General features: G+C 40.0%; 2 protein-coding genes across 2 annotated transcripts in view; both read right to left on the bottom strand.

The window, feature by feature from the left end:
- The window catches only part of LOC124387445 (C-C motif chemokine 23-like), a 34424-nt gene extending 24615 nt beyond the window's left edge, over positions 1 to 9809 (bottom strand). Inside the window, exons 1-2 of the mRNA XM_046851815.1 lie at positions 9700 to 9809; positions 4076 to 4341 (exon numbers count right to left, since the gene is read on the bottom strand). Coding sequence (XP_046707771.1) covers positions 4076 to 4151 — 76 coding nt within the window. The 5' untranslated portion in view covers positions 4152 to 4341; positions 9700 to 9809. The remainder of the gene's footprint in view (positions 1 to 4075; positions 4342 to 9699) is intronic.
- LOC124387444 lies at positions 363 to 26153 on the bottom strand. The gene is made up of 6 exons (XM_046851810.1): positions 25985 to 26153; positions 25709 to 25879; positions 22526 to 22640; positions 22163 to 22387; positions 692 to 915; positions 363 to 559 (listed from the first exon to the last, which is right to left on the bottom strand). Exons 1-6 carry the CDS (start codon positions 26058 to 26060, stop codon positions 477 to 479), a joined length of 894 nt encoding a protein of 297 aa, XP_046707766.1. The 5' UTR covers positions 26061 to 26153; the 3' UTR covers positions 363 to 476.
- Positions 26154 to 27867: the final 1714 nt, after the last annotated feature.

The following is a 27867-nucleotide window of genomic DNA, read 5'->3' as shown; positions in this document are numbered from 1 at the left end:
TAACTTTCATCTTTTGTTGTAAATGTTACTGACCCTGAATAAGTGTTTCTAAGAACTATGAATAAATGCTGTAAACTAAATCAGTATAAACTGCAGATTACAGAGAGAATGTTGGTGTGAAACTGGTTCTATAATCACTAGACTGGAGTTGATCTGAGAGTAATTCCATTAAAAGCTTCATGTTCTCTCAGTATAAATGCCCAGTTCCTGGAAGAACCCTGAGTTTGTGAGAGAACATCCCAACAATAGAAACAGTATTAAGAAGTGATTATTCAGAGAAACAAACCAAGAGGTCATGAGTTATAAATGTGCTTTAATTTGTGTAGAAGATGGAAATAAATCAGTGCCTGCAGTTACAGGTGTGTTTTTAATATTTTTTATTTATTCTTCATTTTAATCATAAAAATGAAGAATTCTGGAAAAAAGGCTGATTCATGGAGCGACATTTTTGTATTGTGTTGTCTGAGTCTATGCAGTTATTTTCTTTTGTTTTTTATGATCTCCTTCACCCAATCCACCTCAGGATCTGCACATATGGAATCCCTTTTTTGTTGTAAGACTGCAGAAGAAAGAAGAAAAACATGAGGAGAGAACCAGAATCTGTGAATCTCCTCATTTAGATTATATTTTGAAATAATCTGAGAGAATTTAAAATAAATAAAAAAATTCAAGTAAGAATGATAAATCGTACATGACTCCAGGAAGTGTGCAGTCAGATCTCGTTTTTCCACAGAGACGATGTTCGCTGCAGGAATTGGTCTTTTATGAAACTCAAAACAGCACAAAGTTGCTCCATTCCCTGCTGTGACATTCAATGTCATTATCTTCTCTTTTATTTCAGACTTACTGATGATCTGCTTCACCAAATTGTCCTCAGGATCTACACACATCCGTGATCCAGTTTTTGTTGTAAGACTGCAGAAGAAAGAAGTTAAATATCAGGAGAGAACCAGAATCTGTGAATCTCCTCGTTTAGATTATATTTAGAGATTCTCTGTTAGAATTATAAAACAAATAAAAAATAAGACAGGAATCACAAATCATACATGACTCCAGGAAGTGTGCAGTCAGATCTTGTTTGTTCCACAGAGACGACGTCCGCTGCAGGAATTGATGTGTTCTGAACCTCAAAACAGCACAATTCTGCTCCATTCACTCCTGTGACAGAACATTTCATTATCTTCTCTTTTATTACAGAATAAATGCTGGAGTTATACAGAAGTCATGAGGTATTTTTAATGAACACTGATTATTTCAGACCTATTACTATTAATACTACTACTACTAATAATAATAATATTAATGACAACATCCTCAGGGTCCACACATATTTGATATCCTTGTTTTGTTGTAAGACTATAGAGAAAAGAAGCTCAGGGAATATCTGTAATCTGTGATTCACTTGATTCTAGTATCTAAAGAAGAAACAGGTCGTACATGACTCCAGGAAGCGTGCAGTCAGATTTTGTTTCTTTGAAAGCGACGATGTTTAATGAGGGAAAGGGTTTTTTGTGAAACTCAAAACAGCACAATTCTGATCCATTTGCAGCTGTGACAGAACATGTGATATAACATTTCAGACTAAAGACTATTGATACATTTAAGTCATGAGGCAATTCAGCATTTCTCACACAAAGCTGCTGTAACAGATCAATTTTACAGCAGACATTTGGTGGTAATCATTTAGATTTACGAGAACCAGGTTCCTGCTATTGCTCAAGGTCACACTGAATATTTATCCTATAGAAGCTCTTTTATTTGTAATACTGTATACAAATGACTCCATTCATGAATTGAATTATTGAATGAATTAATAATTATTGATTATTAAACTAATCCTTTTTTTTATTTAGAAATTTGATAGAATTGAAATCAACATATGTGAAAAAAATGAATAAGATATCCTGATATGTCGACTCAATATACTAAAGATTACAATTATTTAAATATTAATTATTATCCACCAATCAGTTCTGGGATATTTGAACATTTGAAATGATTAAATCAGGATTTTAATTTTATGTTTAAATGTTTTATGAACTCTCAAGGCAGTTATTCATATTTTTCAGAAAAAAAACTAACAAAAAAAACCCTCCATCTTGGCACCATGTTAGAGACCTGCTGATCTTAACAAACATCTGACTTCATACTTGGGTTCAGAACATGATAGATTTCATTTTATGAAAATGTAATAAAGTTATAAATATATACACTTAAACAATCTGACAGCTAGTGTGCAGTGAACACACACACGCACGCACACACACACACACACATACACACACACACACACACACACACACACACACACACATTTTTGAAATGATAATCTTCAATAAGTTAAAACAGAGTTAAATTTAGACATGATAATCGGTTATTCGCTAATTTCTTTTTAATAATAAAGAAAGAAAGAAATCAAGGGTGACCCTATGACAAGTAAAAACTAATACACTACCAGAGTCTTACTGTTTTAGTAAAATAATCAATGGTAAGGTCGGCACTGTGTATCTGCAGTCATAAACATTCCTTTTGTACTATGACATGTCCACAAGGTGGCACTTTTACATTTAAGTATTCATATATTTTGGTTATTTTCTTGTTAGTTTAACTTGTTTATTTTTATAATTCAACATTTTGTATAATATGTATATTTGAATGTTTTTTTTATTTTTCAAGATTTATGTGATTTTTTTTTTGTCTTGGGTTATATTAATACATATCCCATCATACTTGGTGGTACAGGTCACTTCCTGTTCACCGCATGCAGGAGAAAGCCACGATGAGCATTGAAAAGCTGCTATGCTTATTGTAAAGAAGATATGTTTAATTAAAATATAAGTTTGTGCAAGAAGTTACCACTCTTAGTCTACAAGCAGGCAAAGTGGTATGTAAGTTTATTTTCTGTTTTATGTCTAAATTTAATGTTTTTCTTTGTAACTGAATGTATTTTGTATATTTATTCTTTTTATTCAGTTCTACAGGGGAAAATTCTATGGTGTTGATGTCCGTATTGATGTCGGTGTTGATGTCAAGCTTAATAAACATCAGTAAAAGAAGGGTGGCATACACTGGACTGGGACAAAGAATCAGCCTTGCCATTTGGGCCCAGACCAGCCCACCACATACGATCACAAAAACAACCCCTCTTTACATGTGCTTGAATATATGTAGACCAACTCCTATTAAATAAAAGCACTAAAGGTAGGAAAGAGTAAAAGTTGACTAATGAAAAACTTTCGCAGCGTCTGTCTGTAAGGCCCGTTTTTTTTTCTTCGCACATTTTTTCTGCCCCTCCTGAATATTTTTCTAATTTTATGCAGTAATTATTGAACATGGAGTTGAGAATCATTTAGAAGCGTTATATTTTAAATTTACAATAATAACGTAGATAAGATCTCCACACTGGGGGCACAAGCCAATCGGAGGAGGAAGGAGAGTGTGTGGTGTCTTTGGAGGTTTGGCGGGCAGATTGAAGATAAGAAAAAGTTTCCTGTTTGAGTAAGGAAGAACAAAACTGCCACCCTCACCCCCACCCCCACCCCAAACACCACTTCTACCATCTGAGTCTGAAACTCTTCATACTACAACAATTTACACTGAAGGCAGACATCTTCACCCAGAGACATAAAATACAGTGAAAGAACATGTCATTTTACATTTAGACGTCCGAGGAGCTAAGTGAAAAGTTAGAACTTAAGTTACTCCAATGAACATTACTCCATAAACCCCTCTCAGCAGTAGTCAACAAGTGTTTATTGCATATCATATACCTGAACCTAAACCTCTAGGTGTTTGTAGAGTGTGTTGTTCTGTTTGATCCTGTTGATATGGATTAGTTGTAGCTAAAATAGAGAAGGTTGTCAAGATTTCTTGACTTTGCACTGTTGAGGAATCCATGTATACAGGTGTATCCGTGTTTAAACAAAAATCGGTCATGAGTTCATCTAAAATAAAAAAAAAAAAAACAGAAAATATTTATAATAATAATAATAATAATAATAATAATAATAATAATAATAATTTCATTCTGTGTGGTAAAATAGGAAAATATGTGAGCAGCTTTTGTTGAACTTACCATCACATTCTGCATAGTGCTGGAAGCAGGTGTTCACCAGTAGAACCAGCAGAACCGAATGACTAGTAGAGAACATAGCTGATGCTGATAGTGGAAAATGACTGAGTAAATGAAAGTAATAGGTCTGTTAAATAAATAAATCCACCGGTGATGAAACAGTTTCATACAGGAAACTCGAAATAGGAGCACCAGTCATGGTGTCATCAATGTGAGGCGGGATCAAGTCATGCTAGGGCAGGCTGAAAACTCTGTTTGGAGAGTTGGACCTGCACACAACACACACACAGAATACAGACACAGGGTCTCAAGTGTTTCAACATTATGCTTGTTTTTTTCTATGAGGGTGGAGAAATATGTTGATCAGCAGCACTAAAGGCTTTTCTGCAGCTCAGGAGATTTTCATTCCATGCTATTTGAAATACTGGCAATTTAGTTTGATGCCATTTACATTCTAATTTCTGAGTGGTCTGTTTTAAGGTCCGCATATGATCATTATACCACAAATCTTTTTCACTGTAATCATTTTAGATTAATGGATGCAGCAGAAACTTTGACTGGTGCCAATTTCTTCTGTCACAAGACTGCATTGGAGAAAATGGAGATAGCTATGCGTGAGGGTCGACTCCCAGACAACGCCCAAATAAGTGGTTCTCTGTAATGGGGAACCAATTTTTTTGCGGATGCCGGACCGCTAACTGCTCCGATCGAGCTAATATCAACCAATCGTCAATATTGTTTAAGAGCAGATGCCCTGAAGTCTCAGGGGAACCAGAGCCACACCCACACACTTTCTGATGGTGCGGGGTGAAAGGGCAAGACCAAACGGAAGGACCCATTATTAGTACCTCAAGTATGCATCCTTTATTCTCTTTATCCTCTAATTCTTGTTCTATGACCAGAGCCTGCTCAGGCCCCACCAGGTTTGGACACAACCTGCCGTACCGGGGCGGGCGAGACCCGAACTAAATCAAGTAGCCTCTGTCTACAGTACACAGGACCCACTAAGACACATCTGGCAAAGCTTTCCAGGCTGCCAGGTAGTCCGCTAAAGGTTTCAGTCTCTCGACTGACCTCTGGTATGCCTAGAGCTGGGGCTATGCCCTGATGCAGCTCTATGAGCTTCGAAGGACGCTACAATGTCGTGCGGTAATCGAGGAGTGTGCTTGCTGGAGCTGGCCATGCCCTGAAGCACTGAGCATGGTAGGGTTAATAGACCAGGGGAAGTGGATATAACCCTGGGAGTGCTCGGGCGGGTGCTGGTGCTGGTGTGACACAGGCTCAGTGTAATGAAGTGCGAAACGCCCTTTCCCAGCAGGGTCCCCAGAATGTCTTATGTCAGGACTTTTTGACTGAAGCCTTCTTATTGAAAATAACAGTCCTTAGATCTGCCATCTTCGGGACTGCGTCTAAGACTTCGGGACTTTGGTTCTGTTTCTGTACCTCCCAATGATAGGAGCTTCTGAGTTGTGGTTGCCTAATACAACTGTAGCACAGCCATAGTAGCAGACATGCAAAGGCTTAACCCGCTGAGGCGTACGCTTGCCCACCAGGGCCGACGTATTATTCACGGGCTTGGTGCACAGTTTCAGGGCCTTAAGGGATGATTCCACCTCAGGGGAGAGATAACTGCCCAGGGTCTGTTCAACCCGGGGCATCGACCCTTATTCTTTCAGCCCTATGACATTGGAGTACAATACCAACTTAGGGCTAAAGAGGTGGGCTGAGTATGGCTTCGCCCAGGACCTCGACACCTCATGATTTCAAAGCTGGGACCTGGCAGGAGAGGCAGGAGAAAGGCACAAGTCCGTCTCGAAGCCCTCTGCGAGGTCCATTTGACTTCGCCTGCTCCGCTCCCGTTTTAAAAGTGTGCTTAGTCATTTTAGAAGATTAAATTTATTTTTTATTTGACAAACAATTGACAAACAATAAAGATAAGAAGTTAAAAAAAATAAGTGTGCTTCATGAACAGACTCATTATGAAAAAAATAATAATTTAGTTCCATCTACTGGACTGGGTCTTTGGCAAAAATGTTAAAGATCTTTAAAATGTGCTTTAATTTGTGTAGAAAATGTAAATCTAATGATTGGGTTCCGGTTGAAAGGGCATGCCGGCGTGTTTTGACTGCCACTCCTCTCCCCCGTTTATTTTTATTTTAGTAGTTTTTTTTGGCTTTGAGCCAGTGAAGACAATTTGCGTCTTTTTTTCGTGATGTGGATTCATGCTTTGCATGTTGGATTACTGCTTTTATCTCTGAGTACTGTTTTGTTGCCTGGTCCAGGACGTACACTGCTTACACTGCTGTGAGGCTGCTGTTGGTGTGGGCCCTCCCCGAAATGGCTCTTAGGTACACTGCATACCAGTTGTTGAACCTGATCAGACATTTTGATTTGGCGAAAGATTTACGTGTGTGCTGCTGTCATGTTGCAAACCTGTCGCTTATCAGAGATTTCTGACCTTCTGCGTTTTTCTGGCAGAGGTGGGGTATCATTGTTTTACACAATCATCAGGTCAACATGCGTCTGGTGGCTGCCCCCAAATTTGACTCATTTGAGTGCCTTGTTTTGAGTGTTTCTGCCCCTTTCTACTGCAGTGGCTACAGTCTACAGGCCTCCTAAGTCAAATAAAGACTTTTTATCTGAATTATCAGATATGTTGTCTTTTCCCTGCCTCAGATTTGAAAGAATTATTCTCCTGGGTGTTTTCAACGTCCATATGGATGTAAAAAAAAACAATAACTTAAGACTTTTTGTCCATATTGGAGGGCTTTGAATTAGATCAACTCGTGGACTGTCCTAAGCTTGACAAAGGCCACACTTTAGACCTTGTGATTTCCAATGGTTTATTTGTGTCTAATTTGTCAACTTCTCATTTAGGTCTGTCTGATCACCGGGCTGTCTTTTTTAAAATGGAGTTACCTGTCATGAACACTACCTCTTCTCGCATCATTAATTATCGCAAGTGGAGATCTATTGAGCCCACTGATTTTTCAGACTTTATTGACTCTTCTTTGAGTTGTGATTCTCTATCTGATGATCTAGATGATAAAATTTCTATGCTGAACTCCGTCCTCCTGTTTGGCCTGGACACATTGGCTCCCTTGAAGTCACGATCTGTTTCTTTTGCACGCTCTGCTCCGTGGTACAATGATGATTTGCGTACAATGAAGGCTTTGTGTCGCAAAATGGAGCGTAGATGGCGCATTTCAGGTTTAACGGTTCATCACCAGGCCTGGAAAGTCAGCTTACTTGAATATAAGGCTGAAATGGTTTCAGCCAGATCTGTGTATTTTTCTCAGATAATTGTCAATAATCAGAAAAACCCTAAACAACTGTTTCACTTAATCAAGAAGCTGCTTACAAATCACAGCCTCTCTAATGTTCCAGCTTCAACACACCTATGTAATATGTTTTTGGAGTTTTTTAGCAACAAAATTAAAAATATACGTAATCACATTGTTAACATTGCTACCTCATCCTTAGGTGTGTCTGCATTATCTGGTATCTGTCTTTCTAACTTTGCTGTTCATGACTCCCAGTCATTACATAATATGGTTTCAAAACTGAAAGCCTCAACTTCCATACTTGATCCGATACCATCTTGTCTTTTTAAATCTTGTTTTGATTACCTCTTTTCTGTTGTTTTGAGAATTATCAATAACTCTCTGTATACCGGTGTTGTGTTATACCTAAAACTGCTGCTGTCACCCCAGTACCAAAATCTAACAACATGAACTTTGATAATTTTCTATCTCCAATTTTCCATTCCTCACCAAAATTTTATAACAAACACTGGCTTCTCAACTACTTTCGCATCTCTCTACTAATGATCTTTTTGAGCCACTTCAGTCTGGTTTCCGTAAACTCCACAGCACTGAAACAGCATTAGTTAAGGTCACTAATGACTTGTTAATGGCTTCTGATTCCGGCCGTCCATCTATATTGATTCTTCTTAATCTTAGTGCCACTTTTGACACTATAGATCACGCAATTTTGATCAACCGCTTAGAGACTATCTTTGGGGTTTCTGAATCTGCATTAGAGTGGTTTACCTTTCTGACCGTAAGCAGTTTGTTGTGATGGGTAATTGCAAGTCTAAGGTTGGTGTGGTGCAATCTGGTGATCCTCAGGGATTGGTTTTGGCCCCATTACTTTTTAGTATTTACAATTATCTATTTGGCCAGCTTTTAAGATCACTTGGTCTTAACTATCACTTTTATGCTGATGACACTCAGATCTATATACATTCTAAACCTTATGTCAATATGCCTGTGTTTTTTCTCTCAATATTTTCAATATTTTACTGAGATTAAAAAATTTTAAAACATTGCCAAATTATGTCCCATGCTGACTTTGTGGCTGAAAAGTTGATCAACACTTTTGTATTTTCACGTCTTGACTACTGTAATGCTTTGCTGGCTGGAGTTCCTAAAGCTACCCTAAGTAAATTACAGTTGGTACAATATTCTGACTAGGACCAGTGCAAGGGAACACATCACACCTATCCTGGAAAAATTGCACTGGCTTCCTGTTTTCGTATTGATTTTAAAATTCTCATGCTCACTTATAAGGCCTTGAATAATTTGGCCCCTCAATATCTGTGTGAGCTGTTAACCCCCTACACACCCTCACATGCTCTACGCTCTTCTGAAGCTGGTCTTCTAACTGCCCAAAAACCACGTCTAAAAACAGTGGGTGATCGGGCTTTTTCTTCCTTGGCTCCCAAACTGTGGAATTCCCTCCCCTCAGAGATTAGGAATGCAGAATCCCTGGGTGTTTTTAAATCCCATCTTAAAACTTACTTTTTTAGGGTAGACTTCTTTCTTTGTTATTTTTTGGGTTTTTATTTTTTGTATGGTTAGTTTTAGTGTCTGCATTATTATGTGTATCTTTTAATTTCATCCTTTATGTCAAGGGCTTTGAGAAACTTCTTTTAAAGGCGCTATACAAAATAAAGTTTATTATTATTATTATTATTATTATTATTATTATAAATAAATCAGTGCCTGCAGATACAGGTGTATTTTTAATATAACATCAATTTGCTTTGAGTAATGTGATACAAATGAAGAAAAAAAAAGGGGAGCATTCATGAAAAAATAAAAGCTAATTCATGGAGAATTTTATTGTGTTGTGTATTGTGTGTATTGTATTGTGTAAGTCCATTCTGATGGTTCACTTTTGCTTTTTGTGAATCTCCTCATTTAGATTATATTTTGAAATCCTCTGTTAGAATTATAAAACAAATACAAAATTAAACAGGAATCACAAATCGTACATGACTCCAGGAAGTCTGCAGTCAGATCTTGTTTCCTCCACAGAGACAATGTTCGCTGCACGAATTGGTCTTTTATGAAACTTTAAACAGCACAAATCTGCTCCACTCGCACCTGTGTCAGAACATTTCATTATCTTCTCATTTATTTCAGAATAAAGGCTGGAGGTTTACTGAAGTCACGAGACAAGTTTAATAATCTACATCAGGCATCTCCATGTTTTTTTTAGTTCTGCTCCCTGAAGTGGTTTATCATCACTGATTATTTTTACAACCTGATACAATTAAAACTACTACTAATAATAATAACAAGGAAAAAACATAACTAACAATTAGTTGAACTTTATCTTACTCTGAGCCATCGTGAAGGACTGAAGGCAGGCGAGAACCAGCAAAACCATCAGGAAAGAAGAAGAGGACATGACTGCTGATTGTGAGAGTGATTAGAGAGTTGATGTTGATGATGGTGTTGATAACTGCAGCGGAAACTCAGAAAGAGGTTGATGACGATGATGAACACTGTGGTGGAAATTCACTAAGAAAAGAAATGAGAGGAACGAGACTTTATAATTCACACAAAATCAGAATCAGAATTTTATAAACAGAAAAGATAAACAGAAGTGTGTTTTATTAACTCCTGTTTTAGAGAAAACATTAAACTCATCAAGAGTCAAGTCAACCTTCCTCTGGAACCCTGGTGCTACACTAAACAACAACATAGAGCTACAACAGAACACAAGCTACATAAAGTGCATTGAGTGCAAACAGTGAAAACGAAAAACAGTACAGACAGACAGTCCAGACGGACAACACAAGACAAGACACAAAACCTGAGATAGCACCGACCAGTAAACCTACTGTATACTTTGAATATACGGTACTGTGCGAGGAGAACTGTAAAAACTCAAATCAAATCAAATCAAATCAAATCAAATTTTATTTGTCACATACACATACATACAGGGTACGACATGCGGTGAAATGCTTTTAACGACGGTCCGGCATGAGGGAATAAAAATGGGGTAAAAAGGAGAATAAAAATTATAAATATAATAACAAAATTGAAAAGAAAAATATAATAAGAAAAAGAAGGCAGATAAATAAGATATAAAGATATATAAATATATAAATATATATGTATATATGTACATACATATACATATATATACACATACACAGAAAATGTTTATGGCAGTGTGTAGTTAAACAGTAAACAACAAACAACATATACCGGGAGTGAATTTAAACAGAATAATGTAGTGCAAAAAAAAGCAGCAGTCAAGAGGAGCAGTCAAGAGGTGCAAAAGACAGTATGTAAATAGTAAAGTATAATACAGTCAAAGGTGCAAAAAACAGCAGTTAAGGAGTGTAGTACAGTCAAGTATAAATAATAATAAATAAATGGTGGTGGAATGGATTGAGATGAGTATTGAGTGTGTGTTAAGTGTTAAGGCCAGGTTATACAATTCGGTAACACACATTTGAGACACATTTGAGACAGGTTGTTCGCTCCACACCAGGCAGTTAGCTGTTTCACCTCCTCTCTGTATGCTGACTTGTCGTTCTTGCTGATTAGACCCACCACGGTCATGTCATCGGCAAACTTGACAATGTGGCGGGAGCTTTGCATTGCTACACAGTCGTGAGTCAGCAGAGTGAACAGCAGTGGGCTGAGCACACAGCCCTGAGGGGCCCCTGTGCTCAGTGTGGTGGTGCTGGAGATACTTTTCCCGATCCGGACTGACTGAGGTCTTCCAGTAAGGAAGTCCAGAATCCAGCAGAGGGTGGTGTTCAGGCCCAGTAGGCTCAACTTCTTGATCAGGTGCTGAGGGATGATTGTGTTGAATGCTGAGCTGAAGTCAATGAACAGCATTTGTACATATAAGTCCTTGTTGTCCAGGTGGGTGCGGGCCAGATGGAGGGTTGTGGAGATAGCATCGTCCGTGGAACGGTTTGAACGATACGCAAACTGCATGGGGTCCAGGGAGGGTGGAAGCTGGGTCTCAATGTGCCTCATGATGAGCCTCTAGAAGCACTTCATCACGGTGGGTGTGAGCGTGACGGGACGATAGTCATTGAGGCAGAAGACAGTAGATATCTTCAGCACGAGAACAATGGTCGTTGTCTTAAGGCATGTGGGAACAACGTTGCTGCTCAGGGAGATGTTGAAGATGTCAGTGAAGACATCCGCTAGCTGTTCTGCACATTCCCTGAGCACTCTGCCAGGAATGTTGTCAGGTCCAGCAGACTTCCGTGTGTTAACTCTGCATAGAAAGATGTTGTCTTGTAGTTAGTGATCGCCTTCATGCCCTGCCACATGCGCCGGGTGTCTCCGCTGTCCTGGAAGTGGTCGTGGATTTTCTTTGCGTGTGCATGCTTCGCCTCTCTGATGGCACGGGACAGTTTGGCCCTTGCTGTTCTTAAGGTCGTCTGGTCCCCTGTTCTGAAGGCAGAGTCGCTTTGTTTCAGCAGCACACGCACATTTGCAGTCATCCACGGCTTCTGGTTGGAACGTGTAGTGATGGTTTTGGAGATGGTCACATCATCAACGCACTTGCTGATGTAGCTGGTCACTGATGATGTGTACTCCTCCAAGTTGATGGAATCGCCGTTGGTTGCAGCCTTTCTAAACATGTCCCAGTCAGTGCACTCAAAACAGTCCTGAAGAGCAGAAGTAGCTCCTTCTGGCCAGGTGTTCTGAACCGGTTTAGAGCGTTTGATAAGCGGTCTGTTTGCTGGAATTAACATAACAGAGCAGTGGGCTAAGTATCCGAGATGGGGTCGTGTAAACAAGATCCAGCGTGTTCGCTCCTCTCGTTGCAAAGTCCACATGCTGATGGAGTTTAGGGAGCACAGTCCTGATATTCACATGGTTGAAATCTCCAGCGATAATAAACAATCCGCTAATAGCGCCGTAGAGTTCACACAGTGCCTCCTTAGCATTAGCACTGGGAGGAATGTACACTCTGAGCAACGTCTCCGTGAAAAGGGGCAGCTTTTCGAAAAATAGCGCTTCCGACGTCCCCTCTCCCGGCCACCGGCATCCGGTCACACCGGGGGCTGGGGGCCTGGTTTTTGTGGCGGAGGTCGCAGCAAGCCGAGGTCGCAAAGGTTATTGATAACATCATCATGCAGATTATTGGTTGCATGATCCCTGTACACATGGTCGTACACATGAACACAGCTGACTCTGGTGCCCATGTATCCTGAAAGGTCGGGTTAAATATGGGGAAAGCACCATTTTTGAATCCGGAGAAGCCGCTGCGAGCTACTGCCGCGCTGCCATCTTGAATTAGTACTCACGATCACGAACACATTTATCTTCTATCAGCATTAAAATACTGACTGTTATCATTTTACAGCATTTCCATAAATCTTCTAGAAAAGCAGTTACATAAAGATTATCATTGAACAATAATATAATTATGTACTAATGTTTATGAAATTTTCCTCCTCAGTCACAATGAAAAGAGAATTGTGTTAATGCAGGAATCAGCACATTTATCAGTTTATAAAGCTGTTAAGAGGAGGGGAGTGTGTGGTTTGGGGGTTTGGAGGTGACAAAAAAAGCTAACTTCTAAAGCTATGGATCCTATTATCAACTATTTATATGATCAGAGTTTTCTTTTCCTTCCAGAGACTTTTCACTACTTCTTGCCAAGATTCACGGGGGGGGGAGGACTGCAGTACTCCATGGAGAGAACTAAATAATTCTCTTGGCTTTGACTCTCATGGATCATCTGACTTTGCTTATGGTGGATGTTGAGATGATTATGTGAAACATGCTGCCTTCTTACCCCATTAATGGGAAGCAGGTGTTCCTGCTGATGTTCTACTACACACTTAAAACTGGCAGCCTCATGCTGGATTTGTTTGTTCTTGTCCACAAACATGATCTCTACCCTCAGCAGTGCTTAGATGTATAGTGATAATACTTCTGATCAGATATAGATGTACTATGATACTGAACTTCATCACAAGCCCTATGCAGTCAGTACCATGGTGTTGCTCAGAAACCCAGGGGAGATTTACTAATGAACCCTATAATATTTTGAGAGGAATGGCTTGGTGGGAGGAACAATGCTCCTGCTTGAGGTCGATAGCACCATGCTCTCCCCATACCTAAAGCTGCCATCATATCCTCCTAGATCCTGCAACATGAGGTTGATTGCACATTTTCCCACAAAACAATAATGTTTTACTGCCATCTACTGGACTGGATCTTTGGCAAAAATGTTACAGATCTACTCCACTTCCGTCTAATGTTCATGAAAACTGTTTAAAATGCTTCAGTTCCTGTTTATTTAAAATTATTTACTCTGTGTATTAATAAATCCATTTATTAATACACATTCCATTCAATTCATTTTTATTTATATTGCGCTTTTAACAATGAAGATTGTCTCAGAGCAGCTTTACACAGATAATGTGGTGATAAAAAATGAATTTGTTCTTTATAAGTGTAAGTTTGTCCCTGATGAACAAGCCGGTGGTGACTGTGGCAAGGAAAAACTCCCAGAGATGGCATAAGGAAGAAACATTGAGAAGAACCAGACTCAAGAGAGAACCCATCCTGGGTTGCGGGGTACCGTGATGGTGATCAGAAGCGAACTGTAGTCCTGAGTCAGTTTAGCAGACTGCTGACATTACCTACAGTCCAAATCCATCCTCAAAGCTCCCGTTCTTACTCCGGAACCACCCAAGGTTTTGATGAGAAACCGTCCATCACAGAGTGGCCTCCAATTGAAGAGAACACTTTCCAGATGCAGGCCTGGACGAAGTGGGAAGATCCCCGGAGGGAAGAGAGGCAGGACTCTCTATGGCAGCATAGGTAAAAGGGAGAACCAGAAGGTAACATCGACATGAGGGATCTCTGGGATAAGAGACGACCCACCACACCAACATCAAACCTGAATGAACGTGTGAGAGTGAGGAGACGACAGCATACAAGTATCCCAGTTCACCAAACACTCGATATCCATGATCCCTCCCGATCTGCTCCTTTACCTAAGAAAAATATACTGACAAAAGATTTGACTAAATAAATTTTCAGCCTCGACTTGAACACTGAGACTGTGTCTGAGTCCCGAAAACACTGATTGGAAGGTTGTTCCATAACTGTGGGGTTTATAAGAGAAACATCTGCCCCCTGCTGTAGTCGTCATTATTTTAAGTACCAACAAATAGCCTGCACCTTTTGATCTAATTAGGCGTGGAGGATCATACTGGTACAGAAGTTCACTCAGATACTGTGGTGTGAGAGCATTAAGTGCTTTATACGTCAGTAGTAGTATTTTATAATAAATGCGAGATCTGATTGAAAGCAGTGTAAATGATAAAAACAGGGCTGGTGATCATATTTTCTAGATCTAGTGAGAACTCTTGCTGCTGCATTTTGAACTAACTGAAGCTTATTTCTGCACTTACTCCAACACCCAAACAGTAAAGCGTTACAGTAGTCTAAAGTCTAGATGTAACAAAAGCTTAAACTAGTTTTTCTGCATCCTGTAACGACATCATATTTCTAATTTTAGCAATATTTCTAAGGTGAAAGAAGGCGATCCTAGTAATATTATTCATGTAAGCCTCAAAGCAAAGACTCGGGTCAATAATCACACCAAGGTCTTTGACTGCTGTACACACTGAAACAGAAACACCATTCAGAGATGGTACAGGATCGGAAAGTTTGCTTCTAGCTGCATGTGGTCCTAGTAAAATTACTTCCGTCTTATCTGAGTTGAGCAGAAGGAAGTTATCAAGCATCCACTGTCTAATGTCCTTTACACACTCCTCAACATTCTTAAGCTGATCTCTCTCATTTGGCTTTGCTGAAATATACAGCTGTGTATCATCAGCATAGCAATGGAAGCGAATACCATGTTTATGTATAATTTTACCCAGAGGCAGCAGATATAAAGAGAAAAGCAGTGGGCCTAAGACAGGTCCTTGAGGAACACCAAACTTTACCTCAGAGAGTGTGGAGAACTCACTATTTACATCAACAAAGTGATAGCGATCAGTCAGATAAGACCTGAGCCAGGAGAGAGCTGTTAACTTTATTCCAACAATGTTCTTAAGTCTAGCAAGCAGGATAGTGTGATCAATGGTGTCAAAAACTGCACTGAGGTCGAGCAAAACAAGTAAAGAGACAAAACCCTGATCAGAGGCCAATAACAGTCATTTACCACCTTAACTAGTGGCGTCTCTGTACTATGATCAAGCCTACCTAAAATACCGAAAATAAACGAAAATAAACCCCGGACCATACCATTGTCCCTGAAATTGGATGACACAGTTGTCACTAATAAAAACTCCATGGCTAAAGCTTTCAATCACCACTTCATAAATGCTGGCTTTGTTTCAAAGACATTAAACCCTATTTCTACAGCCCCTGCAGCCTCTAATACCTGCGACCTTTTAGCACCTCCTCACAGTTTTTCCATCCGGCCTGTTTTAGTGGGGGAAGTCTTGAAGGAACTGACTGCTCTGGACCCCAATAAAGCAGCTGGGTCAGATGATCTTGCTGCTTTTTTTATTCAAATTGCTGCCCCTGTCATTGCGGCTCCATTAACAGCCCTCATCAACCTCTCCCTCTATACAGCCGAGATTCCACCTGCTTGGAAAGAAGCGGTTGTGCTTCCTCTCTATAAGGGCGGTGATCAGGCTGACCTGAATAATTACAGGCCAATTTCCATTTTACCATGTGTGTCTAAAATTCTGGAAAACCTTGTCAATAAACAATTAATCAATTATCTTAATGTGAACGGTATCATCTCCGGGGCACAGTCTGGCTTCCGATCAGGGTATGGTTGTGTTACAGCTACCACTAAAGTGCTAAATGACATTACATCTGCATTAGATAACAAACAAAACTGTGCTGCTATATTCATTGATCTTGCAAAAGCTTTTGACTCGGTGGACCACAACACACTTATCCACAGACTCCGCAGCATTGGTGTCACTGATCACTCACTTGTTTGCTTCTCAAATTATCTTTCTCAACGTGTTCAATGTGTAAGATTTGAAAACCTTTTCTCCCATTTTCTCCCGGTCACCAGGTGTGTCCCACAAGGCTCCATCCTTGGTCCCACACTTTTCTCAATTTATATTAATAACATTCCCCAGGCAGTTGGTAATTCACTCATTCACTTATATGCCGATGATACAATCCTTTATGCCATGGGTCCCTCCCCTGATGCTGTTCAAGCTACCCTGCAACATAGCTTTCACCAACTACAGCAGTCTTTTACACAACTCAAACTCACTCTCAATACCTCTAAAACAAAAAGCATGTGGTTTTGCCATAGGGGTACTATGCCTCCTCCTGCCCTTAATGTCACCACCTGCAAGGGGGATATTTTAAAACAAGTCACTGCTTATAACTACTTGGGCATCTGGTTGGAAACTTCACTTTCTTTCTCTATCCACATATCAAAGCTGCAAGCTAAGGTCAAAGCCAAGCTTGGTTTCTTTTACAGAAACCGCTCTTCCTTCACCACTTCTGCCAAACTTATTCTTATTCAAATGACCATTCTACCCATGTTAGATTGTGGAGACACTATATATAGGGTTGCTTGCAAGTCCACCCTATCAAAACTTGATGCTCTTTACCATTCTGCTATCAGGTTTGCCACAAATGCTCCTTTCAATACACACCACTGTGCTTTATATTCATCTGTTAACTGGCCCTCCCTTCACAATCGCCGTAAAATACACTGGTTCACCTTCATTTATAAGACCTTTCTCAGCCACTCACCTCCTTACTTAGGTCACTTGCTGCAGCTAAAGCCTGTCACATATAACACTCGGTCCTCACTTCATTTTTAATTAAGCATTCCTAAAACCAACTCTGCGTTTGGTCTTGCATCTTTTCAATCTGCTGCCGCTCGCGACTGGAATGCTCTGCAAAATACCCTCAAACTGGATAAATTCATTCCAATTTCAACCTTTAAAAATATGATATCATATTTGTTCACGGATATATGCAGTTGTTTTTCTCCATAATTTTGTTTTAAAATGTATTTATGTAATTGTAAATTTTGAATGTATTTTTTTTTTATGTTTTGTATTTATTTTAGCCCTACTTCCCTTTCCCTAAGCGGTTATTCCACTTGTCAGGCCGCCATTGTAAATAAGAACCTGTTCTTAATGACTTGCCTGTAAAAATAAAGGTTAAATAAATAAAAAAAAAATAACCTGAATGATACATTTAAAAAATGTTATTCCTCAGTAGATGTGAGCAGAACTGCTGTGCTACAACCTTTTCTAGAATCTTGGAGATAAAGGTGATGTTTGACTGTAGTTAGACAGCTGACATGGTGATTGTCAGGTTTCTTAATTAGGGGGTTGATAACTGCAGTTTCAAGGATTTAGGTACATAACCAGTGCTGATGGAAGAGTTTATTAATTTAAAAACAGGTTCAGTTTCCTCTGGAATGATCTTTTTGAGGAAACTTGTGGGCAAGGGATCGAGAATGCAGGTTGATGATTTTGATGAGGAAATTAATGAAATTAAGTCATTCTCATGAATAGGAGTGAAGCTTTGTAATTGATGGTCTGGTATAATTACACTGCTGTCTACAGGGTTACTTGTAAAATAATTTGTATTTATATTAACCGTCTGGATTTCTTGCCTGATGTTTTCAACTTTATTATTAAAAAAGTTCATGAAATCGTTACTACCTAATGATGGTGTGCATGTGAGTGCAGTGCTTTTATTTTCTGTTCATTTTGCAAACCGTGCTGAATAAAAATCTAGGATTCTGCTTGTTATTTTCTATGAGGGTGGAGAAGTATGCTGATCAGCAGCACTAAGAGACTTTCTATAATTTATGAGGCTCTCCTTCCATGCTATTTGAAATACTGTTAATTTTGTTTGATGCCATTTATGTTCTAATTTCCGAGTGGTCTGTCTTAAGGTGTGCATATGATCATTATACCACTGTGCAAATTTTTTCTCCCTGATCATTTTGGTCTTAAGAGGAGCTCCATCATCTAGGGTATAACGTAACGCAGTTATTACACCCAAAACCATTACAATCCCAGTTATTCCACCCAAAACCATTACAATCCACGTTATTACAACCAAAACCTTTAAAATTCCCAATTATAACCATTAAAACCATCACAACTCTCATTATAAACATTCAAAACCATTACAATTCCCATTATAACATTAAAACCATTAACCAACACAATTCCAAACTTCTTCTTCTTCTTACCGCTACTCCCATTAGGGGGCGCCACAGCGGATCATCCGTGTCCATACCCCCCTGTCCTCTACATCTGCTTCTTTCAAACCAACTACCTGCATGTCTTCCCTCACCACATCCATAAACCTCCTCCTTGGTCTTCCTCTTTTCCTCCTTCCTGGTCGCTTCATCCTCAGCATTCTCCTACTGATATACCCCAAGTCCCTCCTCTGCACATGTCCAAACCATCTCAATCTTGCCTTCCTCACTTTGTCTCCAAAACGTCCTACATGCGCTTTCTCTCTAATAAACTATGAGCGTTTCCTGCATCCTGTGTCACATCCTCGGCGCCAGGGCCTTCCGTTCTTCCCCGACTTGCACTGGGAGACCCCGTATGCCACTAGCTAGCTACCTTTCCCTAGCATAGCATCATCGCTAAAAGCCCCAGTGTTTCCTACTAAGCTGTTGCGTGCAACATCAGCCTTAGTAGGGAAGGCTTACACAGCAGCAGGCCAGGCTGCGGGTTGCCTCCACACCATGGGTGTGTTGCAGGCATACCAGGCTGACCTGCTACTTTCGTGAAGTGTCGTTGGCTGCGGGGCAATGCCCCAGCCGCTCTGAGCGGGTCAGAGAGGGGCTGGTTCCCCTGAGGGACTTTCTGACAGCTTGGGAGGGGATGCCAGAGGTACCCCAGTGGGTCCTGCGGACCATAGGGAAGGGCTAAGCGATTCAGTTCACATCTTCTCCTCCCAGGTTCAGAGGGTTGTATCCCACCCTGGTGGGATCGAAGTGTGAGAGAGGTCCAGCCACTCACTGTAAAGCAGTTCCAGAGGCTGCTGGGTCTCATGGCGGCAGCGTCCAGTATAATTCCACTCGGCCTCGTCCACATGAGGCCCCTCCAGTGGTGGCTCCGGGGCAGAGGGTTCTCCCCCAGAGGGAATCCGTATTGTACTGTTAAGGTCTCATGGCGTGCCCTTCGAGCCTTGGATGTATGGAAGGACGCTAACGACGGATGCTTCCCTCACGGGAATCATGTGTTGGTCCTCACTGACAATACTGCGGTGGTCTCGTAAATCAACCGCCAAGGAGGCCTCTGGTCTCGCCCTTTGTACAAACTGTCGCGAGAGGTCCTCTTATGGTCCCGGGGCAGACTCCTCTTATTGAGAGCCGTTTACATCCCGGGACAGTTAAACATCAGGGCAGACGCCCTGTCGAGGCAAGGGCCGAGGTGGTGGAGCAGGTATGGCGGAGGTTCTACAGAGCCCAGCTGGATCTTTTTGCGACTTGGGAGACTTTGCACTCTCCCCTCTGGTTCTCTCTCTTACCCAGCCCCATTAGGGCTGGATGCCATGGTACAGTCGTGACTGAGGCTACGCCTGTACGCCTTTCCCCCTGTCGGGCTGCACTCGGGAGTTCTGGAGAGAGTTCGCCGGGAAGGAGTCCATCTGCTCCTGGTTGCGCCTCGATGGCCGGGCAAGCCATGGTTTGCGGACCTGGTGTCCCTACTGGAGGGCCCTCTGTGGAAAAATCCTCCCAGGAGGGATCTCCTCTCGCAGGTGGGCGGAACCCTGGTTCACCTCCGCCTAGAGTTGTGGAAGCTGTGACCGGCACAATTGTAGCAGCTGGTCTCTCTACCGAGGTAGTGAAGACCCTTCTCCACTCCAGAGCTCCCTCCATGAGGAGGTGGTACGCCGCACGGTGGCGACTGTTCACGTCATGGTGTGAGTACCGTGACTTGGACTCAGTTAACTGCCCGGTCGGTTAAATTCTGGAGTTTTTACAAGAGCAGTTTGCCACAGGGTTAACCCCTTCAACCCTGAAGGTTTACATGCGAGCATTGGACACTTACCTCCACAGGACGAGGCCATGAAGGAAGTCAGAGCAGCTGTTCATCTGCTATGGCCCCAATAGGAAGGTCTTTCTCTGGTCTCCCCGCACTGCTTGGGGTCAGGGCTCACTGAGTGTGGAGTGTGGCGGCCTCTATGGCCTGGTCCGCTGGAGTGTCACTCCAGGACATCTGTGACGCTGAGGGTTGGTCCACCCCGCTGACCTTGTCCGGTTTTATGACCTTGACCTTAGATCCAATCCAGGTTCCATTGTCCTACGTACAGGTGCCGAGGCCTCACACGCCAGGCAGGGTCTGGTCAGTGTGGCATGATTGGACACTTGTTCCCAAAGCGTTACACCGCAGCTCGAGTTCCTGAAGGGGAACGTCTCTAGGTTATGAATGTAACCCTATCTTCCAGATGGAACGAGATCCTGCAACACTACCTGCGTCCCTGCGGCGTTTACCTCCTCTCTTGAAGAAACTAGCGTCGCTACCATCTCGCAGCTATTTGTAGCTTCCTGGTTTACGCGACGTCGCCCGCTGATGATGTCATGACTCGCCTATTGGTCAGATTTCACATGTGGTTCAGATCGCGGACAATGCGGGGGCATTCCCAAAGAGTTACGACACAGCGTCTCGTTTCCTTGGAGAACTAGGGTTACATTCGTAACCTCGAGCTCTTCATTGAGTTGAGATGATTTCACAGATGTATGGTGTTTTACCGCCATCTACTGGCCTGAATTTTAGTTAAAGATTTTAAAGAGCCACTTTAAATTTCTTCTAATGTTCATGAAAACTGTTTAAAATGCTTCAGTTCCTGTTTCTCTGAGGCTTTATCTCTCTGTGTGATACTAAATCCATTTATTAATACACGTTCCACCACAATCTCCTCTTTTAGATCATTCAAGAAGAAAATCACATTTTGTTTTCTCATTGCTTTAACAGGATGTTATTTTTGGGTCTGTCATAATTTATTACACATGTTGTAGATGTTGTGATGGTGGAAACACATTGGTTAATGTGAGTGAAAGGAGCAGTCACTTAGCTTCTGAGGGAAAGATTCTACTGCTGGACCCTTGAGCAGGATCAGTAACTTTCAGCTTTGTTGTAAATGTTACTGACCCTGAATAAAAGTGTTTCTGAGAACTATGAATAAATGCTGTAAACTAAATCAGTATAAACTGCAGATTAAAGAGAGAATGTTGGTGTGGAACTGGTTCTATAATCACTAGACTGGAGTTGATCTGAGAGTAATTCCATTAAAAGCTTCATGTTCTCTCAGTATAAATGCCCAGTTCCTTGAAGAACCCAGAGTTTGTGAGAGAACATCCCAGAACATCCCAACAATAGAAACAGTATTAAGAAGTGATTATTCAGAGAAACAAACCAAGAGGTCATGAGTTATACATGTGCTTTAATTTGTGTAGAAGATGGAAATAAATCAGTGCCTGCAGTTACAAGTGTATTTTTAATAAAACATCATGAAAGTATGAAGTAACATCATAAAAATGAAGCATTCTGGGAAAAAGGCTGATTCATGGAAATACATTTTTGTATGTGATGTCTGAGTCTATGCAGTTGATTTACTTGTATTTTTTATGATCTCCTTCACCCAATCCACCTCAGGATCTACACATATCCGGTATCCCTTTTTTGTTGTAAGACTGCAGAAGAAAGAAGATAAAGATAAGGAGGGAACCAGAATCTGTGAATCTCCTCATTTAGATTATATTTTTGAAATCCTCTGAGAGAATGTAAAATGAATAAAAAAATTAGGTAAGGATGATAAATCGTACATGACTCCAGGAAGTGTGCAGTCGTATCTCGTTTTTGCCACAGAGACGATGTTCGCTGCAGGAATTGGACTTGTATGAAACTTAAAACAGCACAAAACTGCTCCATTCGCATCTGTGACAGAAAATTGTATTATCTTCTCTTTTATTTCAGTCTGACTGATGATCTGCTTCACCCAGTCCACCTCAGGATCTACACACATCCGTGATCCCTTTTTTGTTGTAAGACTGCAGAAGAAAGAAGATAAACATCAGGAGAGAACCAGAATCTGTGAATCTCCTTAGATTCTTTTTTAGATTATATTTTGAAATCATCTGTTAGAATTATAAAACAAATAAAAATTAGACAGGAATCACAAATCATACATGACTCCAGGAAGTGTGCAGTCAGATCTGGTTTGTTCCACAGAGACGACGTCAGCTGCAGGAATTGATGGTTTATGAAACTTAAAACAGCACAAACCCGCCGCTTCATTCACTCCTGTGACAGAATATTTCATTTACATTTACATTTGCAGCATTTAGCAGACGCCTTATCCAGAGCGACGTACAAAACTGCTTTAAATCTTTAGTAATGAATAAATCTACACTGATACACAAGATTACAAACTTAATATAAATATAACTCGAATTCTACAAACTTGGAAAGTGCTAATGTAGGTATTTCAGGAAGAGGTAGGTTTTCAGTCGTTGCTTAAAGATAATCAGGGACTCTGCTGTATGGACATCTAGGGGAAGTTCATTCCACCACCTCGGTGCCAGAACAGAGAAGAGCCTTGAAGTGTACTTTAATTATCATTATCTTCTCTTTTATTTCAGATTAAAGGCTGGAGTTCAATTAAAGTCATGAGGTATTTTTTAATGAACACTGATTATTTTCAAAACTAATTACTATTGATACTACTGCTAATAATAATATTAATGACAACATCCTCAGGGTCCACACATATTTGATATCTTTGTTTTGTTGTAAGACTATAGAGAAAAGAAGCTCAGGGTATATCTGTAATCTGTGATTCACTTAATTCCAGAGGTGGCAAAAGAACACACATCCTTTACTTAAATAGAAGTACAGATCCTCATGTTTTAAAATACTCGGGTAAAAGTTGAAGTAATGATTAAACTTTTTTACTCAAGTGAAAGTAAAGAAGTAGATAGCTAGATAGCTAGATAGCTAGCTAGATAGATAGATAGATTGATCGATCTTTATTGTAATTGCATTGTACAGGTACACGGCAACGAAATGCAGTTTGGCATCTACCAGAAGTGCAAAAAGTAGCAATCGTGCAAATAGTGCAGATAAACATGTATCATATTTACAGCATGTGATATGTATGTAATCATATGTACAGCGATTAAATATAAAGGCTATATCAGTGCCGAGATGTGTGGATATCATTAAGAGCCTGTGCTATGTTTCCACACGGACAGTTAATGAGGTGATACCGGAGAAAATGCACCTCTTCAAGTCAAGAAGCTTTTATATATAATTATAGACATCTTACAGATTTGAATGATGTTTTGTTTTTATCTGTATGATCAATAAACACAGTAATTTAAGTTCGTGTCACCATTATGAGGGAAAAACCCACAAAACGCCACCCAGAGGGTAAATTGTGTAAAACATGGCGGATGTGGTGTTTGATTTGAGACTTGGCGCAGAAATAAAACAAAAGTTTACTGATTACAAATATTTTTATTTGGAGTTTATTTATTTTTTTTATATCTAAGTAAAGAAAGGACATCTTGGTTAAATGTATTTTTTGTCGAATGTTTTAATGTTTTATATTTAGATATATAATAATGTATTTACATTTTTTATAAAAAAAATGTTTATTATATGGTAAAAACAGAAATGCGCGCTAAATTGATAGCTCGTTAATAACATTTAGTGGCGTTTACAATAATTTAAATTTTGACAGCCAAATATAAATATATATATATATATATATATATATATATATATATATATTACTACAAAAAACATAAAAAATGTTGTTACCGAATGAATGTGTCCAGGCGGAACATCCACATATAGAACACAAGCAGAGAAAAGATGATGATCAGGAATGTCTCTGTTCTCAGTCATGTTCTCATCACTGTCTCCCTCTGTCTCATCCACATTAACTTTACTTCTTTCTGCCTTCTGCCTGCTGATTCTGAGCTTCGTAAACTAGTCTACATCTGTGGTGAGTGAGAGACAGGACTTTATACACCAGCGGGTTGAAAAAGACGCACAATGACAGGAAATCGGTTGTTCGGCTGAAATCAGCGCACAGTGAAAATAAAATAAAAAATTCACCAAATCAATGAATTAAAACTAAAGTAACGATGCTGTTTTAAAAATGTAAGAAGTCAAAAGTACAGATATTTGTGTAAAAATGTAATGAGTAAAAGTAAAATCTAAAGAAAAATCTACTTAAGTACGAAGTATTTGTATTTCGTTACTTCCCACCTCTGCTTGATTCTAGTATCTAAACAAGAAGCAGGTCGTACATGACTCCAGGAAGTGTGCAGTCAGATCTTGTTTCTTTGAAAGCGACGATGGTTTTTTTGAGAGAAAGGGTTTTTTGTGGAAGTCAAAACAGCACAATTCTGCTTCAACATACACACAAACATACACACACACACACACACACACACACACACACACACACACAGACAGACACACACACACTTTTTTAAACGATAATCTTCAGTAAGTTAAAGCAGAGTTAAATTTAGACATGGGTTAATCATAGGTTATAATAGGTTAATCGCTTATTTTATTTTTATAAGAAAGAAAGAAAGAAAGAAATCAAGGGTGACTCTATGACAAGTAAAAACTAATACACTGCCAGAGTCTTGCTGTTTTAATAAAATAATCAACGGTAAGGTCGGCACTGGACTGGAACAAAGAATCGGCCCTGGCATTTTGGCCCAGACCGGCCCACCACATACGATCACAAAAACAACCCCTCTTTTTTTTTTTTTTTTTGCACACTTTTTCTGCCCCTCCATGAATATTTTTCTAATTTTATGCAAGAATTATTGAACATGGAGTTGATAATCGTTTAGAAGCATTATATTTTAAATAACAATAATTACAAGTACAATGATAGAGTAGATATGATCTCCACACTGGGAGGAGGAAGGAGAGTGTGTGGTGTCTTTGGAGGGTTGAAGGGCAGATTGAAGATAAGAAAAAGTTTCCTCTTTGACTAAGAAAGGACAAAACTGCCACCCTCACCCCCACGCCCACCCAACCACCACTTCTACCATCTAAGTCAGAAACTCTTCATTCTACACCAATTTACACTGAATGCTTTAAGCAGACATCTTCATCCAGAGACATACAATACAGTGAAAGAACCTGACATTTTACATTTAGACGTCCGAGGAGCTAAGGGTCTAATTTCTTACCCATTGAGCTATCACTGCCCATATGGCATTCCTCTGAAACCAGTTACCTACATTTAGTTTTATTAATGTACGGAACATTTAGAGAAGGAAAATAGGGAGCATCTAACCCAAAGGTAGAAGTGTTTATTGTAGTCACATATGACATACCTGAACCTCTAGTTGATTGTACAGTGTGTAGATGTTCTGTGTGATCCTGTGGATCTGGATTTGTTGTAGCTAAAATAAAGAAGGTTGTCAAGATTTCTTGACTTTGCACTGTTGAGGAATCCATGTATACAGGTGTATCCGTGTTTAAACAAAAATCGGCCATGAGTTCATCTATAATTAAAAAAAAACAAAAAAAATGAATAATAATAATAATAATAATAATAATAATAATAATAATAATAATAATAATATGTGAGCAGCTTTTGTTGAACTTACCATCACATTCTGCGTAGTAATGGAAGCAGGTGATCACCAGTAGAACTAGCAGAACCGATTGACTAGTGGAGAACATAGCTGATGCTGATAGTGGAAAATGACTGAGTAAATGAAAGTAAGAGGTCTGCTGAGTAAATAAAGCCACTGGTGATGAAACAGTTTCACAGGAAACTCGTATGTGACTTTTTACCAAAATCAGCTCAGAGGCTCTGGTACCAAGAACAAGCTGTAGCAGAAAACACTGTGCAACCCACAAGAACTGCAAAGAAACTGCATATACACAAATCCACAAACTAAACCTTGCTATTAGTTCCTTTAAAAAACCTTCATCATTGATGTGATCTTTTAGGGTCACCTACGTAACATCACATTGTGTTTTTTTCCAACCTGAGAAGATTGCTGGAGATGAAGAGAAATTCTCCTGCAACACTTCCTTTAAAGGCAGAGAGGGTGGTGTCTACTGCAAAGCTTCAACCAGAACTTCAGTCTGACCTGACCTTTGCCTTCCATACTTCTAACTTTTGTTCTTGCTTTGGTTGTTTACATTGAAAACCTGCCAATCTGCTCGATTGTTCTTACCTGATTTCCTGACCTAATACTTTGCAGAATGTTTATCTGTGTTGCGCTTCTAACAATGAACATTGTCTCAGAGCAACTTTACACAGATAATGTGGAGATAAAGAATAAATATGTTCTTTATAAGTGTAAGTTTGTCCCTGATGAACAAGCCGGTGGTGAAAACTCCTAGAGATGCAGAAGGAAGAACCTTGAGAGAAACCAGACTCAAGAAGGAACTTCATCCTTATCTCAATGGCACCGAATGTCCATTTATTACAGTTCATCGTTGTTGAGGTGCAGTGATGGAGATTAAATGTGAACTGTATTTAGCACTGACTGTTCACACAGTGTGAACTTGTCCATAGTATTTTCACTAAATAAGGCTGAATTTTATTGCCTACTATTAATAATGATTAAAGCTGGCCTAAGCTGCACTTTTTAACTTGCACATGCATGTTGTTTTGCAAGATGAGTCAAGAAGTGTCTTTATGATGTCAACAATGTGGAGGCGGGATCAAGTCATGCTAGAGCAGGCTGAAAACTTTGGTTGGGGAGTTGGACCTGCACACAACACTATTTGAAATACTTGCAATTTAGTTTAATGCCATTTACTTTATAATTTCCAAGTGGTCTGTTTTAAGGTGCGCATATGATCATTATACCACAAATCTTTTTCTCTGTAATCATTTTAGTTTAATTGATGCAGCAGAAAATTTGACTGGTGCCAGCTCTTCTGTAACAAGACTGCATTAGAGAAAATGCAATGTTGGAAGGAGATAGCTGCGCGTAAAAAAGGGTCGACGCCTATTCAATGCCTAAATAAGTGGGTCTCTTTAATGGGGAACCTTTTTTTTTTTTAGTTCAGCCAAAAGCCCAGCTCCTTCATGTGAGCGATGCCAGACTGCTAAGTGCTCTAATTGAGCTAATATCAACCAATCATCAATAATGTTTATTAGCAGATGGCCTGAAGTCTTAGGGGAACCAGAGCCACATCCACACACTTCCTGATGGTGCAGGGTGAAAGGGCAAGACCAAACGGAAGGATCCAATATTAGTACGCTTCGGCCCTAAAAGCGAACTTCAGGAACTTCCTGTAAAAAGGGAGAATGGATACATGAAAGTATGCAGCCGTCATATCTATCATGACAAACCAGACTTTGCATCAGATTTGAGACATGCACTGCTTGCAGGGTCCCCAGAACTTTCAATGTCAGGACATTTTGGCTGAAGCCCTCTTACTGAAAATGACAGTCCTCAGGTCTGCCATCTCTCGGGACAACTTTCGGGCTCTGTTTCTGGAACTCCGAATGACAGGAGGTGCTGGG

This window comes from Silurus meridionalis, chromosome 6, assembly GCF_014805685.1.
Source record: "Silurus meridionalis isolate SWU-2019-XX chromosome 6, ASM1480568v1, whole genome shotgun sequence".
NCBI lineage: Eukaryota > Metazoa > Chordata > Actinopteri > Siluriformes > Siluridae > Silurus > Silurus meridionalis.
This window is presented reverse-complemented; position numbering and strand designations above follow the sequence as displayed.